This window comes from Hemiscyllium ocellatum, chromosome 4 (assembly GCF_020745735.1).
Source record: "Hemiscyllium ocellatum isolate sHemOce1 chromosome 4, sHemOce1.pat.X.cur, whole genome shotgun sequence".
NCBI classification, from domain to species: Eukaryota; Metazoa; Chordata; class Chondrichthyes; order Orectolobiformes; family Hemiscylliidae; genus Hemiscyllium; species Hemiscyllium ocellatum.
The window spans coordinates 36,348,789-36,370,382 of NC_083404.1; the positions used below are offsets into that span (position 1 = coordinate 36,348,789).

Below are 21,594 nucleotides of genomic sequence, written 5' to 3' on the forward strand. Positions count from 1 at the left end.
TGCTTCATTCTGTAATCTTGCAAATAATTACTGGTTTTTTTTAAACTAAGTGGTTGGGCCAGCTGCATCACTCCTGGAATATCCACTTTACACCTGCTTAAAACAACAAGCAAAGTTATGGTCCAGGCTACTTTCTTGAAATGTTTTGAAGGGGTCTGGCCTGGTCCATAACAGATTCGAGATCAGACCTTTTCCTTCCAGGAAGATAATTCAGCAAAGATCAAAATCAGCAATAATTTTCAAACCAAAGGTGCTCCATTTATGTAGGGTATATTGCTCAACAGTTGCCTTATTATACCACCAGCAAAGTACTATTCAGATGTCTAGCATAGTTCATCCCACACACAGCTAGTGGACACTCAACCGAACACATAAACTGGAACCTTCCATTCCATTCAACTCCACTCCTCTGGCTTCCTATCCTTACAAACATCACTTGCCCATACATTCATTGACTGACAAAAGCCACAGACTGGTTGAAACAATCTAGGCTGCACTTCACTAACTGCTCTATGATCTGTTCACACCACATTCTGGCCCACCTTCCATCGCAACACATTATAGGGAGCAATTTTCTCTAGCAAAACCCACCAGCAGACATCTTTTGTATCAAGCAATGAGGGACATGGAAAGTCATTAACAAATTCCTTTTGTCTAACACCACCTATCAAATGGCAGGCTTTGAATGCTATAGTGGTCCTTGCCTAACAGAGTGTGGGCAAGCGGGGGCCCCTGAACAGCCAATTTGTATCCATGGGCTCTCATGACAAACTCTCTATGCTTAGTGGAGAGAAACAAACAATGCTGCACATTACCAAGGTATGTCTGCGTAGTGATTGTAATGAGGTCAGCCAGCTGGACCTCACAAAATATGAGTTCCCTGATTGGAGCAGATTAATAGCCCCAAACAGGCAGTCCTGGGTGACAGATTAAAAGGGGGAGTGTCAGAGATGCTGACACTCTGGTAGCTGGTTCATCTTAGAATCCTTAGTGTGGAAACAGGCCATTTGGCCCAACAAGTCCATACCAACTCTCCTAAAAACAACCCACCCAGGCTCTCCTTTCTAATTTATCCCTGTAACTCTGCATTTCCCATAGCTAATTCACCTAACCTACACATTTTTGGACTGTGGGAGGAGATCGGAGAACCCGGAGGAAACCATGCAGACATGGGAGAATGTGCAAACTCCACACAGACAGTCGCCATAGGTGAGAATTCAACCATGGTCCCTGGTGCCTGTGAGGTAGCAGTGCTAACTACCAAGCCATCATGCCACACTCATTGATTCTGAATGAACAGTACTAATGTCAAGGACCAATCACGTGCAAATAAAGGGGGACTTGGTGACAGATCCTGGCCTCTACGGAGTTATTTCAGTTCCCCTCTACAGATGAGTGACAGGCCAACCACTTTGAACTCAGCAAGTGAGGAGGCTATTGGTCAGTTTTGGGGATTTACATTTGCTAATTAAACAATGACAAGTGTAAAGGTATCGTGGATACTGGGCATTAATTAGCAATATGCACAGACTATAGTCTAATACCAGCTAGACAATAATCTAGAAAGAATTCTTTGAGGTTATTATCTTTGCTGAATTTAGATACAGTGCTTGGAATTTGGAATGTGCAAGTCTACGAGCTCACTATGTGGGTAAAGTAGTGTGGTTACTTCACAGTCGCTGAATTCCCTCCAATGAATATACCTCTTCCCCCTCCCACACCACAGCAGATGATGAACTGAAAGAAATTGAAGATGTTCGCCTTCTCCACCATATGATTGCCACCCACAGAGAGTTGTCTCTTGTCCAGCTCTGGAGCTCAGATACACCTGCAAGAAGCAGCAGAATACCTCATGGTGAAACAGATATGTCATAAATAGGGTTAAGGGCAAGATAGAAGGCCCATAGGAATGTTACAGGACAAAAAGAAGCCATTCTTCCCAACCTATCAGTGCTGGCTGATTGAACTGGTCAAAGTTCCCTCAAATGTTGCTTTATCCACTGTGCAGGCCTCAGAGTTATGCACATCAGCAGCTTCCAAAAGCAGACGCCAATGCATTCAATTGACATGCGCAGAACCTCGCAACCGCTGCACAATCATGCAGCTTAGAGGGAATGTTCCTGGCCATCCATTCTAATCCCTCTGGCCAGCAGCTGATCCAGAGCTTTTCAGGTTATAGCTCTTCAGGTGCAGATTGAAGAACCTTTTAAATGAGTTGAAGATTTCTGTCTCCACTACCAAACAGGCCAGCCTGGAGTCATGCATAATACAAATGAGGATATTTGTAGTTGTTGGAGGACAGTCATCTTTGTATGAATTGCTCGGGGCAATGTTCTAGGCCCAATCATCTTAATCTGCTCAAATGGCTTTCCCTTCATCATAAGGCCAAAGGTGGGGATGATCACTGATGATTGCACAATGTTCAGCACAATTTACAAGTCCTAAGATATCCATGAAGAAATCCATGTACAAATGCAGCAAGACCGCAACAATATCCAGGTTTGAGCTGATAAGGAGGAAGTAATATTTGCACGCAAAAAATGGCAGGCAATGACCATTTTCAACAAGAAATTGTCTAACCATCACCCCTTGACATTCAATGGCATTACAGCCACTGAATCATCCATTATCAACATTCTGGGGTTAGTAATTAGAAATTGAATTGAACTCACCATATATACGCTATGACTACAAGAGTACATCAGAGACAATTACTTTTGCAGCAAGTAGCTTATCTTCTGAATTGTCAAAGCTGTCCATCATCCACAAGGTACAAGTCAGCAGAGTGATGAAATATTTCCCATTTGCCTGAGTTCAGTTTCAGAAACACTCAAACAACTTGATGACACTATCCAAGACAAAACAGTTCAATGGATTGCTACCACATCAATAGTCACTCCTTCCTCCACTGATGCTTACTCGGCAGCAGTGTGTACCATCCATAAGACTGAAGGCCTGACAGGGTAGGCATGTACTTCCTCAAGATTGGAAGAAGCAGTGGCGACTTAATGGAAAAATATAAAGTCTTGAGGGGATTTGATAGGATGGATGTGGAAAGAATGTTTCCTCTTGTGGGAGAATCTAGAATTGAAGGAATTAATTGAAAAAATAAGTGGTTGCCATTTATGACAAAGATAATGCCATCAGAAGGTTGAGGGTCTTTAGAAGTCTCTTCCTCTAAAGACTGATTGTAGAATCTTTAACTATTTTTAAGGCAGAGATCATTGGATTCTTGATTACCAAAGGGATATGCAGGAATGTAAAGTCAAGGTTAAAATCAGGTCAGTCATGATTTTATGAATGGTACAGCGGCTTGAAAGGCCGAGTGGTCTACTTTTGCTCTATGTTCATACATTCATACATATGCACTGCAGTATTTCATCAGGGATCCTAAAACAGAACCTTCCAAATCCAAAACTATCCAGAAGGGCACATGCTGCAGATACATGGGAATACTAGCAGTGGCAAGTCCTCCTCCCAGCCTTTCACCATTCTGATTTGGGAATACGTCATCATTCCCAAACAGTTGTTGAGCCCAAATCCTTGTAATCCCTCCCGAACAGCATTGTAGCATTACCCAGACCAAATGGGTGGCATTGATTCAAGAAGGCAGCTCAGCACCACCTTCTCGATGACAGCTATAGATGGGTAATAAATGTTGGCCCAGATAGCAACACTCACATCCCAAAAAGAACGAGATTAAAACAGCCGCTTGTTGCTTGTTTAAAGAATAAGTCTGATCTGAGTAAACAAGTTATTTTTGAAAACGTTTGGTGATAGTCTCTGTTGTTCCCAATAATAGTCATAAAAAGAAACAAGTTGATCATTCTGATGACTAAGTAAAACATTTACACTTCTGAAACACCTTGTGTTGCTTGATTGAAGCAGACTTCTCCCTCAGAGTCCTATAACATTTGGCTTAGAACTCTTCTCCTCCTGTATTATTGAGCAGCTGTCCTTCCTTGTGCTAGGTCTACTCATTTTTCCTGTCCTCGTGCAAGCAAGGTAGAAACCACATCACACACTGATTGAGAACTAGTGACAGCATTAAAATTCTTGATATGACAATCATAGCCTTCAACACCTGCCACTCAACGTGAATAACTTTAATCAGTGGTACAAATTTGCAAATGTTTCTATTAAGCTCAGCAATAGCAAGTCGCAGTCGATCAGCAACAAACTTGAAAGTGGTTAAATCATACAATTGCTATGGTCCAGAAGGAGGCCATTCAGAACATTGTGCCAACACAGAAGCTTCAAACTTCAATTTTCATCATGACCGGGCGGCACGGTGGCACAATGGTTAGCACTGCTGCCTCACAGCGCCTGAGACCCGGGTTCAATTCCCGACTCAGGCGACTGACTGTGTGGAGTTTGCACGTTCTCCCCGTGTCTGCGTGGGTTTCCTCCGGGTGCTCCGGTTTCCTCCCACAGTCCAAAGATGTGCGGGTCAGGTGAATTGGCCATGCTAAATTGCCCGTAGTGTTAGGTAAGGGGTGTATGTAGGGGTATGGGTGGGTTGCGCTTCGGCGGGTCGGTGTGGACTTGTTGGGCCGAAGGGCCTGTTTCCACACTGTAAGTAATCTAATCTAATCTTCACCTATCTCCTGTTTTTTCCACATACCCTTGCACACTATTTCTATACAATCATCCACTGCCCTCTTGAATGCCTCAATTGAACCTTCCTCCACCACTTTTCCAGGCAGGACATTCATACCCTAACTACTCACTGGGTGAAAACATTATTTTTCCTCATATTACCCTTGTTTCTTATGGACACTTTAAATCTATGCCCATCATTTTTTTTTTCCTTTTACAAGCGAGAACAGCATCTATCCAGCTAACTCAAGGTTTTGAAAATCTTTATCAAATCCTCATTCAGCCTCCTTTTCTCCAAGGAGAATAGTCCCAACTTGTTCAATCTATCCTCATTTCTCATTCCTGAAACCATTCTTGTGTAATCACTTATGTATTTTCTTCAATGTATTCATATCTATTCAATAAACATGGAGCCCACAACAGTAAGTAATACTCCAGCTGAGGTCAAACAAATGTTTTATACAAGTTCAATATCACCTCCTGCTCTTTATGCCCCATTAATAAATGAGATTATTTATTATGCTTTATTAATTGTTCCCTACACCTGTCTAGTCTCCTTCAATGATCTATGCATACAGACATCCAGGTCCTCCCGCTCCTGCACCTCCTTTAGAACAGTATGAAAAGCAATATCAAACGGGACGATGTTGTTTCAACCAAAGTGCATAATTTGTCTACATCCGTCATCTGCACACTGCACCAAATTGTCAATGTCTTTTTGAAATTCCACACTGTCCCCCTCACAGTTTAAAATTTTCCTTCTTCCATGTCATGCACACATGTTGGAGTTAATTTCCACACACTAAAATCCAAATCAAAAAGATATATCAGGAAAAGCAAGGGTCCCAATGCCAGACCCACCCTTTATCCATGTGATTGCTAATTCAATCCTGAATAATCATTTCTCAAAGCTTCCCTGCCACCAAACACTAGCTTGTAATTGCTGGGATTACCTTAACAACCTTTTTTGAAGAAGGCCATAATGTTTTCAATTTTCGAGTCGTCTGGCACTTCCCCCAAGTCCAGGGAGGACTAAAAATTTTCTACCCTCACTTCATTCAAAATCCTCAGATACATCTCACCTAAACCCAGTGTTTTGTCCATTTTAAGAACCAACAGTCTTTTCAAGGGTTCTTCCTTGTTAATTTTGAACCTCTCTAGTGACAAGAGTTTGTTCCTCTGTCACAATGGCCTGGAAAGCGCCTTCCTCTTTTATAAAGGCAGATGCAAAGCATTCATTTAACACTTGCTATCCCCCCCCCCCCAAAACACCTCAATATTTCATTGGTGTCTAATCTACCTTACTCCTTTTCTAAACCACTTTTTTCTTTTTTACACCTATAGAAAGATTCTGCTTAATGTTAGCTGCTAGTCTTTTCTCATAATTCCTTCTTGCTTCTCTTATTTGCGTTCTCACGTCCACTCTAACACTTTTGCATTCCATTTGGTTCTCTATTGTATTTATCTGTGATAAGCACACATTTTCGTTCGGATGTTAATTTCTACTTCCTCTACCAGGGAAATCAGGATTTTTTTTGTCCTACCTTTTCCACTTGGGGGAATATACCTTGATTGTATCCAAACCATCTCCTCTTTGAAGGAAGCTCCATTATTCAGTTACCATTTTCCCGCCGGTCTCTCAATTTTGCCCAGCTTTGCTCTTGCTCCATTGAAAATCCCACTAACTGACTTTACTCAACTCTGGTTTGTTGCTCATCACTCTCCACCGTCATCCTGACCATCATGAGACAATGATTAATTTCTCCTAAATGTTCTCCCATAGACACTTGATCTACTTTACCCAACTGAGTTTCAAGGACTAGGTCCAACAGTGTATCCTTTCTTTGGACTGGACACATACTGGTGTAGAAAGCTCTCATGAAAACATTTGAGGAACATCTGTCTCTTGCTGCCCCTTACACCATCACTATATCACAGTTTATATTTGGATAATTGCAGTCCCCCTAATAACTATATAGGAAGATTCCATTCCTTTAAATAACACTGATGAGGTGTTTACTGCTGTATTTGAGGTCACATTAGCTAGAAAATTCAGGTTGCAAATGACACTACATTGACTGGTGTTATAGAAACTTAAGAACAGAACTAGGCCATTCAGCCCACTGAGTCTCTCCCCCTTTCAATATAACATCAACGGATCAAACACTTCAATGCTTTTTATCCACCTTTTACTTTTAATTCTGTACACTACTAGTAATCAGAAATCTATCAGCTTCTATCTTTAACATACTCAAAAACTGAAATTCCACAGCCATCTGTGGGAGAAAATGCCAAACATTCTCAACACTGAATAAAAAAAAATTCATCTCAGACTGAAGTAGCAACCTCACGTTTTTAAATTTTGACTCCTAGTTCTAGACTAGGGGAAACATCCTACCCACATTTATCCTGCCTATTACTTTTGGTATTTTCTAAGTTTCATAAGAACATAAGAACGAGGAGCAGGAGTAAGCAATTCATCCTCTTGAGCCTGCTCTATCCTTTAATATATCAATCCTAATGTCATCCCAGGCTCAATTTAATATATCATTGCTAATCTCACCCTGGCTTCAATTCCACTTTCCTCCCCATTACCATTTAAACTGTTATTAAATAAAAATGTCTATCTCCTCCTCATTTTTTTTCAATGTCCCAGCATCCACCGTACTTTGCAGCAGGGAATTTCATAAATTCATTTTGAGAGAAGCAATTCTTCCTCTCTACTTTCAATCTCCCACCATCTCAAACTATTGATGTATATTGTCAACAGCTGGGACCCAAGTACTAAGCCCTGCGGTACCCCACTAGTCATAACCTGCCAAATCAAGCATGGTCCATTTATACCTACACTCCATTCTCTGTCTGTAATCAAGTATTAATCTACACCAGCACATTACTTCCTACCTTACATGCTTTAATTTTTTCTTACCAGTCTTCTGTGCACTTCACCAAAAGCATTGTGAAAGTCCAAATATACTATATTCAACTGTTCTTCTTTGTTAATTAGTTAGTAACCTTCAAAAAAGCTTCAACATGTTTATCAAACATGATTTCCCATTCAAAAATTCATGTCCAATTTGATCATTATCAACCAGGTGTCTATTTATCCTATCTTTTATAGTATTTTCTGTACTGATATGAGGCTAACAAGTTTGTAGTTCCCTGTTAGCACTCTCACTCCCTTCTTAAAATTATTAGATGACATTTACTACCCTCCAATCCACAAGAATAATTGCAGAATCTAGAGAATTTTGGAAGAAAATCTCTTAAATCCCTGTCTTTACAACATTGAGATATTGATCACCAGGACTCGAGAATATTCACCAACTTCCAACCATATTCATTACTCCAGTACAATCTACTTACTGAAGCTAAATTCCTTCAGCTATTCATTCGTCCTAGCCACTTGGATCTCCAGGAAGATTAATGGTATATTCCTAAATGAAAACAGACACAAACGAATCACTTTGTTTCTCTGCTGCTCATTATAAATTCTCCTGACGTTCTTTGTAGTGGACCTACAGTTGCTTTAGCCAATCATTTCTTTTATACGTCCCCACAGAAACTTTACAGTTCATCTTTATGTATTTTCCTAGATTATATTAATATCCTAGTCTCCCTTTCTTATCAGGGTAAAAACAATGACTGCAGATGCTGTAAACCAGATTCTGGATTAGAGGTGCTGGAAAAGCACAGCAGTTCAGGCAGCATCCGAGGAGCAGGAAATTCGACGTTTCGAGCAAAAGCCTTTGAAGGGCTTTTGCCCAAAACGTCGATTTTACTGCTCCTCGGATGCTGCCTGAACTGCTGTGCTTTTCCAGCACCTCTAATCCAGAATCCCTTTCTTATCAGCTTCTTGTTCCTCCTTTCTGCATACTATAAACCTTTCAATCCTCAGAAATACAGCAATTTCTGGAAACTTTATAGACCTTTTCTTTTAATCTTATACAATCCTGAATTTGCTTTATTAGCCACAGTTTGACTTCTTTTTATTTTTTACGTCTTCAACAAATGTTTAGTTGCTGTAAGTTCTGTAATAACTCTTTAAAGACTATTCATGCCTAGGTTCAGTCATGCCTTTTAATCTATTTTCCCACTCCATCTCACTCAATTTGTGTCTTGCCCCTTCATAAATATCCTAATTCAAATTTTAACACCTTTGTCTCAGATTCAACTACTTCCATTTTGAAACATAATCTAAAATTCCATTCTATTGTGACCACTCATCCCGAAATGTTCATTTACAATAAGATTGCTCATTTGTCCTTTTTCATTATACAATACTAGACTAAGTTTGCAGATGACACCAAAGTTAGAGGTGTAGTTGACAGCAAAGAAGGTTATCTGAGATTACAACAGGATCTTGATTGGATGGGCCAATGGACTGAGAAGTGGCAGTTTAATTCAGATAAATGCAAGGTGGTGCATTTTGGGAAAACAAATTATAGCAGGACTTACACACTTAATGGTAAGGTCCTCAGGAGTATTGCTGAACAAACAGACCTTGGAGTGCAGGTTCATAGCTCCTTGAAAGTGGGAGTAACAGATAGATAGGATAGTGAAAAAGGCATTTGGTAGGCTTTTTTTTATTGGTCAGTGTATTGAATACAGGAGTTGGGAGGTCATGTTGCGCCTGTACAGGACATTGGTTAGGCCACTGTTGGAATATTGCATGCAATCTTGTCTCCTTCCTATCGGAAAGATGTTGTGAAACTGGAAAGGGTTCAGAAAAGATTTACAAGGATGTTGCCAGGGTTGGAGGGTTTGAGCTACAGGGAGAGGCTGAACAGGTTGAGGCTGTTTTCCCTGGAACGTCAGAGGCTGAGGGACGACCTTATAAAAGATTCACAAAATCGTGAGGGGCATGATAGGATAACAGCTGAAAATGTGTTGCTGGTCAAAGCAAGGCAGGCCAGGCAGCATCTCAGGAATAGGGAATTCGACGTTTCGAGCATAAGCCCTTCATCAGGAAAGGATGATAGGATAAATAGACAAAGTCTTGTCCCTGGGGAGGGAGGTACAAAACTAGAGGGCATAGGTTTAGGGTGAAAGGAAAAAGATATAAAAGAGACCTAAGGGGCAACTTTTTTCATGCAGAGGGTAGTATATGTATGGAATGAGCTGCCAGAGGAAATGGTGGAGGCTGGTACAATTGCAACATTTAAAAATGCATTTGGATGTATATATGAATTGGAAGGGTTTGGAGAGATATGGGCTGGGTGCTGGCAGATAGGACTAGATTGGGTTGTGATATCTGGTCAGCATGGACAGGTTGGACCGAAGAGGCTGTTTCCATGCTGTACATCTCTATGACTCTAAGACCTAAAAATAACAAATCCCCTAGTTAGCTGAACACATTGCTCTCGAAAACCACCTCTTATATGTTCCAGAAACTCATCCTCCACAGCTTCAATGTTCAATTGGTTTCTCCAGTCTATACGTAGATTTGAAGTTACGCTTGATAACCGTATTGTCCATCTTCCATGTGCTCTATGCATAGATCTGCTCTGAGATTCTCCCTTTCTCAAATACTGATTCCACCCTATATTATCTGTGCAAAGCCATTACTATTTCCTTCTGGTCTGTCCTCCCTAAACTTTGAATATCCTTGAATATTCAGATCCCAATCATAGTCACCAGATACCCATATTTCCTGTAATGGCAATTATATCATAACCACTTCCATCAACTTATGTTTTGAGATCATTCATCTTGTGGTGAACAGTGGAGTGCCTCAAATTTGTCTTTTTGACATCATTCCACTTTCAAAGCAGACTCCGTGCTTGGTTTTGTTTCCATGACTTTAGTCTCGCTGGCATCTTTTTGACTTCCTGTTACTAACTTCACTTCCTTCTAATTTGTGTAACTGGTCAGGTTTCCATACCCTGACAAGTTAGTTTAAATCAACCCCAACAGCACAAGCAAACCTCCCTTTGAGGTTATCAGTCCCAGTCCTGTTTTGGTGTCACCTGTCCAACTTGTATAGGCTCCACCTGTCTAAAACAACTGCCTCTACCAGTACAATTCTTCAGAAATCTGATGCCCTCTTCCTATACTAGTGCTACACCCCATTTTCGATCAATATTATGATCTACCTACTACATAAACGTCTAACAGAAGCGTCCAGCATGAACAATCTACTCAAAATGGTGTTTGGTATGAACCTCACAAGAAGTGGATGCATATGCTGCAGATGGACCTGACACCTGCAACAACAAAATTGCAGGTGATACAGAATTTAATTTTGTGGCTAGTGTATGAAATATTCTTATGCTCATTTAAATGATCATGAGCAAAGTCCAATTAAAAGACTTACTATGAAGCTTACTATGAGCTTACTATGAACAGCAAACATAGCAACACTGCTATAGCTGGCAGCGGTATATAATTATATAATAACAAAATCAAGCCTCCTGAATAGCCACATATGACAGATAGACGAGGACAATGGGACTCATTGGATAATTCTTCCAAAGGCCCACTGGAGGCACGAAGAGCCGTATTCCATGATATATGTTTCAATGATGGAACTCAGGACATAATATTGACTTGCATGGATAGGAAATCAAACAGGGTATAATAAGGTTTGCCAATATGCTACCACCAGCTCTGTATTCCCATCTCCATGAAAGTTGAAAATTATGCCTTCGTGTTTCAGCAAAAAAATAGTTGCACAAATGCAATGTAGGAACACATGAATATCCTGCATTTGTCTGAAGTGCCATTCTTCTTTGAAAGGCAATGTTAATCTGTTAAAGGTTTAACTTGTCTGATAAATTGCACAGAAGGAAACTTTACCAAATATATCTGCCCATAACTTTAGTGCCAGTGGGAAACCAGCATAAATTTGTTTAACACCTTCACTAGAAGAGTGCCTAGATAACTTGAAGTACTATGTCAGTTCTACACTACATGGAAATTTTGAGACATTTAAACTGAACATATTGACGAAAAAATCAGATATCACGTGAATATAGTTGGACAGAGTCAGTTGTGCTTCAATACAGCTAATAATCATGGAGCTACCTTAACCATTTGTGCATGAAGCCAGTGCTGCTTAACTAGCTCATGTCAGCGTGGGGTGAATATTGGGAATGCAGGATACTACTTAAAAGCTGTCTGGCTGCAAAGACATTGGATCAACTGGAGGAAAAATGTGGCTGAAACAAAAGTGCTGTTAACGCTGCACTGGAGATTTTAGTGCAGACAATGAAGAGGGACATTTATTCTTTTTCTTGGCGAAGGCAGTCCTCTGGGCATCCTCTCAAGTGACAGTGAGACCTCACTGTTGAGTACGACATTGTTAGAAACACTACTCAGGAACATTGTTGCAATGCAGGGAAATTATATTGTACAAGGCAGATTTTGAATTACTTGCTGAGACAACTGCACCTCATTAATTACAACACCCACAGCACACTCAACAGTATTCTCTTTCACCCACATACTCTTGCAATCACTGCAACTCACTTCATTCAGTCTCCTTCTCTGCATTTAAAAAAAAGTCTCATTCACCCACAACTCTCCTCTCATGACATACACAAACGATTGCACCTTGGCACCCACACTCTTTAAACCTCTTGTAAGAATCTCAGAAACACACTCCACTCTATCACAGGAGGAGGTTGCACATAACACAAGGCAACAGCTTGCCACAGGTGAAAGAAGAATAAATCTGCTAACTCTCACCTAGCCCCCCACCTCCATCCCTTCCCTAGCCCAGAACGGACTATCCTAGCCACTGGATAATGTGATATTTGCTGAAAAGGGCTGTTGACCACTCCTTTTTCCTCTCCTCTCCATTTCAGAAGCACTTGTCAATCTTTCATTATCAGTTGCTAAGAATGTCAATAGCATTCAGCACCAGAACCCAGAAAACCAGAAAATGTATTCATCAGATTCTAGCACGCTGCTAATCTGGCCAAGCAGCCAAAGGCACTGGATTAAGATTCCAGCCTCTTTAGTGATGTAGTTTTAAATCCTGTCATTACTAATTGTAGTTCATAGTTCGTGCAGTTGTGGTACAGTGGTAATGTCCCTGCTTTTAGCTATAAGCCCAATTTCAAGTCCCACCTGCTTCAGTGGAATGATATAAAACATCTGAACAAATTGATTAAAAACATCTGACCTCACATTACTGACCCCAGATAGACATTAGAGGTTAGCTTAAAGGTGGTGTTGCCTCACTGGACATAACTGCACTATAGCTAAGGAGAGAATAAGAAGCCACAAGGGCTTATGCTCGAAACGTCGAATTCTCTATTCCTGAGATGCTGCCTAACCTGCTGTGCTTTAACCAGCAACACATTTGCAGCTATTAACTCCCTGAAGTTAAGCTTGCTGCAGAGATGGTCTAGAGGGCCCAGGTTATAGGTGTAAACTTTGTAGACATATTCGTCGACAGCACAGTGCACTGGACAGCCTGCCAGAGTGTTTGTGGAGAAGGTTGAAGAATATCAGTATTGTCTCAAACATTCATGGAGCAGATAAAATACCGTTCTGTTCTTAATGGACCTGGTGATCAACTCTAACAATAACGTGGAACGGAGTGAAATGGATAATCTCATGACTGACCTATCAGATTCCATCACAACTGACACCATTAGCATGGAAGCTCAGTAACAGATATCCTAGTATTTGTCGGAGTGATGGGCAAGTAGGGGGAATGGGTAGTCACTGATGAAGACGGCTTTGAATTGACAAATCACTGCTATACTCACTAGGAACCTTGCAGTCCTCAGTTACTGAGGCAGGACCTGACCTCACCTACAGGGGAGAGGCACTGCTGTCCATTCTCTAATGGACATCTTGTTTGTTCCTCTGCTGGGCACTGTGCATTACTGCTACCATTCAGCCAACTGGTTTGGACTGTTGCAGCCGAAGCTAAAATTCTGTAGTCTGTAGCAAATGGCTGCTTGGCCAAGAGTTTTAGCAGATATGTGCTCTCCTGGTTGCTGCCTCACCTTCCACCAGCTTATTCCAGCAGCTTGCTCTCATTTTGCCTCCTTACCACTCCTCAATCTTAGGTCCAAAGAAACACCCTCTAAAACCACCCTTAACTACATTTAGATTACTTATAAAATAAGCAGCAATAAGAGTAACAAAATTATTCTCAGTGCAGACAAAAGGAACCTTCAAGAGCAATCCAGGCAAAAATGTCAATAAGTCAAGCAATGACCAGAATTAATGAAGGAGTAAGATTCTAAACATACAGGAACATAGATGACTGTGACAAAGACAAATAGCACAGGTGCTAGGAATCTGAAATAAATACACAAACTACATTAGCTCATAACAGATAGCAGCATCTTTGTAGAGAGAAACAAAGTTAGCATTTCAAAGCTGATCATTTATAAGGTTAACTCTAAATACCCTTGCAACACAGTCAGGTGTATCAATTTGCCAGAGATAATTCCTAACAGCATTGACCCCTGAGCTACTGGGCCTGGGTTCAGGTTTAGATTACTTACAGTGTGGAAACAGGCCCTTCGGCCCAACAAGTCCACACCAACCCGCCGAAGCGCAACCCAACCATACCCCTACATTTACCTCTTACTTAACAATACGGGCAATTTAGCATGGCCAATTCACCTGACCCGCACATCTTTGGACTGTGGGAGGAAACCGGAGCACCCGGAGGAAACCCACGCAGACACAGGGAGAACGTGCAAACTCCACACAGTCAGTTGCCTGAGTCGGGAATCGAACCCGGGTCTCAGGCGCTGTGAGGCAACAGTGCTAACCACTGTGCCACCGTGTCACATCATTTCTCGCCCGGTTAGCTAATCAACCTATTTAGAGACGTTACTACACACCTATGGAGCAAGTGGGACTTGAATCCAGGCCTCCTAGTCCAGGGGTGGGGACACTACAATTTCACCACAACAGAACCCCTTATAAATATACCTAATAGCTCCATGGATGTCCTTCACAACATGACCTGCTGCAGTTCAAGGTGCAGCTCAATATCACTTCCTCAAGGGTAATTTTAAGTTGGACAATAAATTATGGCCTTGCTAGAAATGTTCTCATCTCATGAACAACGATTTAAAAAGTAGTTCTGCATGATTCATTAAGTAGCAGTCATGATCACTATGATTATGTTGTATTACACAAAACTTAAGCAGCAGGAGACAGAGAGTAATGGTGGAGGATTGTTTTTTGGAGTGGAGCCTGTGATCAGAGGTGTTCCACGGGGATTGGTTTTGTGTCCTCTATTGTTTGTCTGTATATTAACAATTTGGATGAGAATGTAGGAGGCATCATAAGTAAGTTTACGGACAATAGCAAAAGTGGTAGCATAGTAGACAATGAAGAAGATTTTCTAGGATTACAAAAGGATTTTGATCAAATGGCTCAATGGACTGAAAAATGACAGATAGAATACAATCTGGATAAATGCGAGGCGTTGCATTTTAATACAACAAACAGGGTAGGGCTTATACAATTAATGGTAGGGCATTGGGTAGTGATGTAGAACAGAGAAACCTAGAGGTGCAGGTACATAATTCTTTTAAGTTTGCATCATATATAGACAGGAGAAAGTAAGAACTACAGATGATAGAGATCAGAGTTGAGAGTGTGTTGCTGGGAAAACATATCAGGTCAGGCAGCATCCGAGGAGCAGAAGAATCAATGTTTCGGGCATAAGCCCTTCATCAGGAATGAGACTTATGGCCCAGGGCTGAGAGATAAATGGGAGGGGGGGTGGCGTTGTTGGAAAGGTAGCTGGGAAAGTGATAGGTGGATGAAGGTGAGGGAGAAGGTGATAGGTCAGAGGGGTGAGTGATGGACAGGTCCGGAGGGCAGTGCTGAGTTGGAGACTTGGGACTGGGATAATGTGGGGGGGAGAGGAAATGAGGAAGCTGTTGAAATCCACATTTATCCGCTGTGGTTGCAGGGTCCCTAGGTGGAATATGAGGCGTTCCTCCAAACCTGATGAAGGGCTTATGCCTGAAACTTCAGTTCTCCTGCTCCTCAGATGGCACCTGACCTGCTGCTCTTTCCCAGCAACATACTCTTGACATCTGTATAGATGGGAAGGTTAAAAGATATTTGGCACAATTGCTTTTATTGCTCAGTCCTTTGAGTATAAGAGTTGGGACGTTATGTTGAAATTGTAAAGGACATTGGAGAGACCTTTCCTGCAATACAGTATCCGGTTCTGGTCACCCAGTTATGGGAAGAATATTGAGCTGGAGAGGGTTCAGAAGAGATTTACTAGGATGTTGCGGGTATGGAAGGTTTGAGTTATAAAGAAATGCTGGATAGGCTGGGACCTTTTCACTGGAGTGTAGGAGGTTGAGAAGTGACCTGATAGAAGTTTATGAATAAAGAAAGGTATAGATAGAGTTGATGATAGTTGTCTTTTCCAAAAGATGGGAAATTTCAAGACCAGCAGTCACATTTTTAAAGTGAGAGGAGAATGTTTTTAAAAAGACATAAGAGGCTAGTTAATTCTACACATTAAGTGGAATGAACTTCCTGAGGAAGTGGTGGATGCAGGTACAATTACAATGTTTAAAAGACATTTGGATGGTTACATAAATTGGAAAGGTTTGGAGGGGTATGGGTCAGGAGCAGGCAGGTAGGACTGGTTTAGTTTGGGATTATATTCGGCATGGACTGGTTGGACTGAAGGGTCTGTTTCCGCACTGCATGACTCTAAGTCTTTGGGCATCGAGAACGAAAAACAGATCTTGCAAAAAGCACGAGAATTTAATGTGTAGACATTATTACTGATTTTAGAATGTTGTTATATTGCTGCTGTGATTGTAAGTAGTGCACTGCAGACTCAGTAAACCACTGAGGGAATGATAAACAGGCATTGCACTATTGAATTTATCGGGCATTCATTCAAATGATGCAACTAGTTGAAACATTTTGGAAATCTTTTAACAATGTTAAAGACCATATATAAATGTACGTTATCATTGTTGCCATTCCAACTGTCTCCTTTCCCCACACACCCCCACTCCCCAGTTTCTTTCTTTTACTCTCTTTAGTTTGTGTTCCTAAAATGTTCTCACCAGTTATGATTTCTATTTCTCTCTGTCCAACTAGATTATGTTTGCTTAACAAAAACAGAAAATGCTGGGAATACAAGATAGGTCTGACAGTACCTGTGGCAAGAGAACCAGTTAACGTTGCTGGGTCATTTTATTGAACATCCTCACCAATAGCACAAGGACTGCAGCAGTTCAAGAAGGCAGCAGGCATCAAGGAAACTAAGGATGAGCAATAAATGCTGGTTTTGCCAGCGCAAACCAAATCCAAAGATGTGAAAGCAGCAGTGCTAAAGAAGTTACTGCAGGAAATCCCTGACCAAAACGACACCCTACTCCTGGTGCACCAGTGCTTCAAGTTTTAAATTTTCATTCTTGTGTTTTTGCTTCTTAACTTCTTCACCCTCCAAACATCACCACGTGTTCCACCATGCCAATAATCCTGAAGGAATTTTGTACTATTTCTAACCTGAACAAACCACACCCCAACTCCTGCATCTCACCTTTGGCATCCTGCCTTCAGTCAAGTAGGCCTCAGGATTCCTAAATTCTTGTCCTCAATCTTTTGCTGTTCCACTTCATTGTTTTAAGGCACTTTTTAAATTCTGTTTCTTTTAGTCTCCTTTAATTCATTGTCAATTTTTGTCTGATTGCATTACTGCAAAATACTTTGGGGATACTTTACTAGAGTAAAGACAAGCTATAAATGTAAACTGTTTTATTTTAAATTCATCTACACATGTAAATCAATTGAATCTCTTATTTCACATTCAAGTGAACCTAAATTCAAGGTTTTTAGTATCATCCCCTTCAAGGTGCCTGTAGGAGTGCCCACTAAGGATTTCTATCTGTCACTAATAAGTCCACTAGGAGGCCCAACACAGCTTGTTAATAACAAGTCATGAAGAACCTGGAGGTGTCTTATCGCCCACAGTCTTGTCAGTACCAGATGCAGTATAAGTCAGGCTGATTTCAGAGTTTAATGTGTGAGGAGAGGCAAGTTGTACTAATTACTCAATAAACACAAATAATGAGACACCCGTTGAATTTCAAGCTGCGACTGGGAGCTGGATGCTAAAAGAAGTTGCTGGCTGCCGTTGCGATCACTATGTGACATCATGTCCTGTTTTGTCACCATGGAGACAGCAATCAGCTCACAGAGCATTTTATCAGTAAGATGGCAAACACCAGCTTTTGAAATTTTTTGTAAAGTTCATGCAAGCAAAAAATGATCTTACTTATTTTTAGTGATGTCATCTTTTCAATGCAATGCAGCAATCATCAAATTAATGTCGCTTAATCGTACATCAACAATTTACAGGATATTGCTACTTACTTTCATTTTATAATGGGCTCTCAGAAAAGTGCTGCTTCTCAAAATTCATTGGATATTTAAGAGCAATTCAATACATTAGGTTTGCATTTGTTAATAGCAGGATTTCTCATTAAAACAAAACTCTCATGCTGACAAGAGTTAATTAGAGTGCTTAAATATTCTTGCAAATCAGATTAAAAGATGAAAAGCAGTAACAGTACATGTTTTCATAATTTCTCAATGTTATGCAAACATATTTGCATAAGTATAATGCCTTATAACCAAAGTTAATCAATTTGGGCAGTGAGCAATGCTTATGTGGGGAAATAGCATTATTGTAACATTTCTAGCCTTTGGATTTTGGTGGCAGACATAAGACAATGGTTTGCGCTAGACTGGTTAAGTCCATTTTAAGGATCATCTGGTGTGATCACTAGTACAATTGACACTTAAATGCTTTTAAGAAAGTATTACATCTATTTTAATGTATACACCATGCATCTTATCATTCCTGCTGATCACTCACTATAACTAGAGTTGTGAGGATTTTTCAAGCGCAACTCTATTTACAATGCATGTTAGCCATCTAAATTGTAAGACTTTAAGGTGGACAGAACTGAACTAGTCAAAATGCTGCATTAAATTTTGGTTACTTTTCCACATGATATGCAAATTCCTCAAAAATAAATGCATGAATCTAAATCTGTATCAGGGTACATTTGAAAAATACACGTATACAGAATGCAGTTCAAGTTATTCAGGTCTCAAACTCTTTCAATCACAGTCTATTCACTTACGTATGGTGAAACTAAATCCATCAATGTTGAAAGTAGCACTCCGACATTTTTTGAACCCTTGTTTTCTACAATTTGTCTCAGTCATATTCAGATTTCTGTAATCCAGGTGCAATTGGATCAGAAGTTCTGTCTCTGGAGCTTGCAATTAGCTACAATTGAAATTCTGCTTCTCACGCCTCACACTCAACACTCATGCCTGATCTCACATATCTCCTAATACTGGAACACAGACACCAAACAGCATCTCCACCCCTGATGTACTCACTGAAATGCTGGCGTACTATAGGCAGTCTGATTAATCCACCCTATCAACAACCTCAATCACACAGTAACAGTTGCTTTAACTTATCGTCACATTTGAGAGGAATGACAGGCTAAAAGATGTTTTGTGAAGCTAATTATGAAAGGAGCACTGTTCCTATTAATTAAAATTGTGCTATTCTTCAGGGTTTACAGCAGTAAGGTGAAAATTACTTCTGTTAGCTTCCTCATAAATATATTTTTCTCCTTACACATTTATTGAATGCAGAAAAAGAATATTTCTGTTAATACATTAATGCCTTCATTCCACAACCAAATTATATTTGGGAGTAAATTAAATTGAAATAGTAAACATGCCAGAATGAAGCAAGAGAGGTCCATAGCCTGGATAACATTGCAAGTCATCACAATTAAATCAATTAAATAGTTTTTCCCAATAATGCTGGCTTCTCTAAAATTTACTTTATTGTTCATACTTCTGAACAAAATTAAGGACAGGATACTTATGATCCTTAACAGATACTTTTAAGAGCAAATGTCACTCCTATAGTTTTCAATTTCTTAATTCCTCTCTGGTAATACAGGACAACAGAATTCTGCAAGACAGAAGTTCGTTTGGCAATCAATAGAACAATTAAATCCAATATCAATGGACACAACAATGCCATCAGAAGTGATCCTTTATCATGCCCTGTTACAAATTTCAGTGTCTCTGGTTATTAATCTCCATTTAGAAGATGCAATAAGAAGAATGTTAAACTTGAACATTTTCAGTGGATGAATGTCATAATTATTGATTGGTTATGACATTGAAGTAGACTATTCATCCTATCATGTCTGTGTTAGCCCTGTAAAGGTGCAATTCACCTTCTACCCTAGAAGCTTGCACTATTTTCTTTTGTAATTGTAGTAAAAGATGCTTGATATATAAGTAAATTCTTTTTAAGTATTCAGATTTTAAACTAGTGGCATATGGTTGTTCATGAATTTGTATTCAATGGAGTTCAATAATTACTTGGTTAAACTTTTCAGAACCATGATTTTAAGCTAGTATGTATCACAAAGTGTCTTGAAGGATTAATGGAAACTTGTTTATGTAATTCATTTTACAAGTAATTGAAAATATCAAAATACATTAGCTTGCTTTTGATTTTAGAATAATCAACAAATGATTTCAGCTTAGAAAACCGAGAGATTGGAAAGCTTTTTTTTTCAGTTAAAAGATGACCTGACTGTAGTCAAATGCAAGTACAGTTTCTCTAGAAAAGGGGATAGTTTAGAGCAGTTAAGGAAATTGGTACTGCAGCATAAGAGTTATAATCTGAGAAAGCTTCCAGACCATAAATATTTGTAGAATATTAAAGGACTAAGGAAGTCTAAGCTTTCTGTGGTGAGATTGGTTCTGGAAAGAGCTTTGCATTTCCCAGGACAGGAACTGAAAATAAGCAGTTAAAGTAATCTACAGATTTGATAGGGAAGAAGAATTTGTCTGGATTTTGATCAACTGTAAAATGATAGTGCTGGAGAGCAAATACCATTCAGTTTTACCAGGTGTTTGTTTTTTTTAAACTGTAGTAAAACTAGATGGCTCGATTTGATTTGTTTTAGTTTACCTTCTTTTACGTCACAAACACTTGCTTTGCTATAGCATCAAAGAGATGTAAAGCAGGGAAACAGACCCTTCGGACCAACCCGACCATGCCGACCAGATATCCCAACCCAATCTAGTCCCACCTGCCAGCACCTGGCCCATATCCCTCTAAACCTTTCCTATTCATATACCCATCCAGATGCATTTTAAATGTTGCAATTGTACCAGCCTCTACCACTTCCTCTGGCAGCTCATTCTATACACGTACCACCCTCTGCGTGAAAAGGTTGCCCCTTAGGTCTCTTTTATATCTTTCCCCTCTCAACCTAAACCTATGGCCTCTAGTTCTGGAATCCCCCACCCCAGGGAAAAGACTTTGTCTATTTACCCTATCCATGCCCCTCATAGTTTTTTAAACCTCTAAATGGTCACACCTCAGCCTCCGATGCTCCAGGGAAAATAGCCCCAGCCTGTTCAGCCTCTCCCTATAGCTCAAATCCTTCAAGCCTGGCAACATCCTTGTAAGTCTTTTCTGAACCCTTTCAAGTTTCACAACATCTTTCTGATAGGAAGGAGACCAGAATTGCACGCAACACTCCATCAGTGGTCCAACCAATGTCCTGTACAGCCGCAACATGACCTCTCAACTCTTGTACTCAATACTCTGACCAATAAAGGAAAGCATACAAAATGCTTTCTTCACTCTCCTATCTACCTGCGACTCCACTTTCAAGGAGCTATGAACTGCACTCCAAGGTCTCTTTGTTCAACAACACTCCCTAGGACCATACCATGAAGTGTATACGTCCTGCTAAGATTTGATTTCCCAAAATGCAGCACCTCACAATTATCTGAATTAAACTCCATCAGCCAATTCTCAGCCCATTGGCCTATTGATTAAGATCCCCTTGTAATCTGACATAAACTTCTTTGCTGTCCACTACACCTCTAATTTTGGTGTCATATGTAAATTTAACTGTACCTCTTATGTTCACAACCAAATCATTTATATAAATTATGAAAAGT

At 40.2% G+C, this 21,594-nt stretch overlaps 1 protein-coding gene across 1 annotated transcript in view; it reads right to left on the reverse strand.

Annotated features, from left to right (window-relative positions):
• LOC132815176 (dual specificity calcium/calmodulin-dependent 3',5'-cyclic nucleotide phosphodiesterase 1A-like) overlaps nt 1-18,801 on the reverse strand; it is a 579,100-nt gene extending 560,299 nt beyond the window's left edge. The window contains exon 1 of the mRNA XM_060823990.1: nt 18,717-18,801. Coding sequence (XP_060679973.1) covers nt 18,717-18,801 — 85 coding nt within the window. The remainder of the gene's footprint in view (nt 1-18,716) is intronic.
• Nucleotides 18,802-21,594: the final 2,793 nt, after the last annotated feature.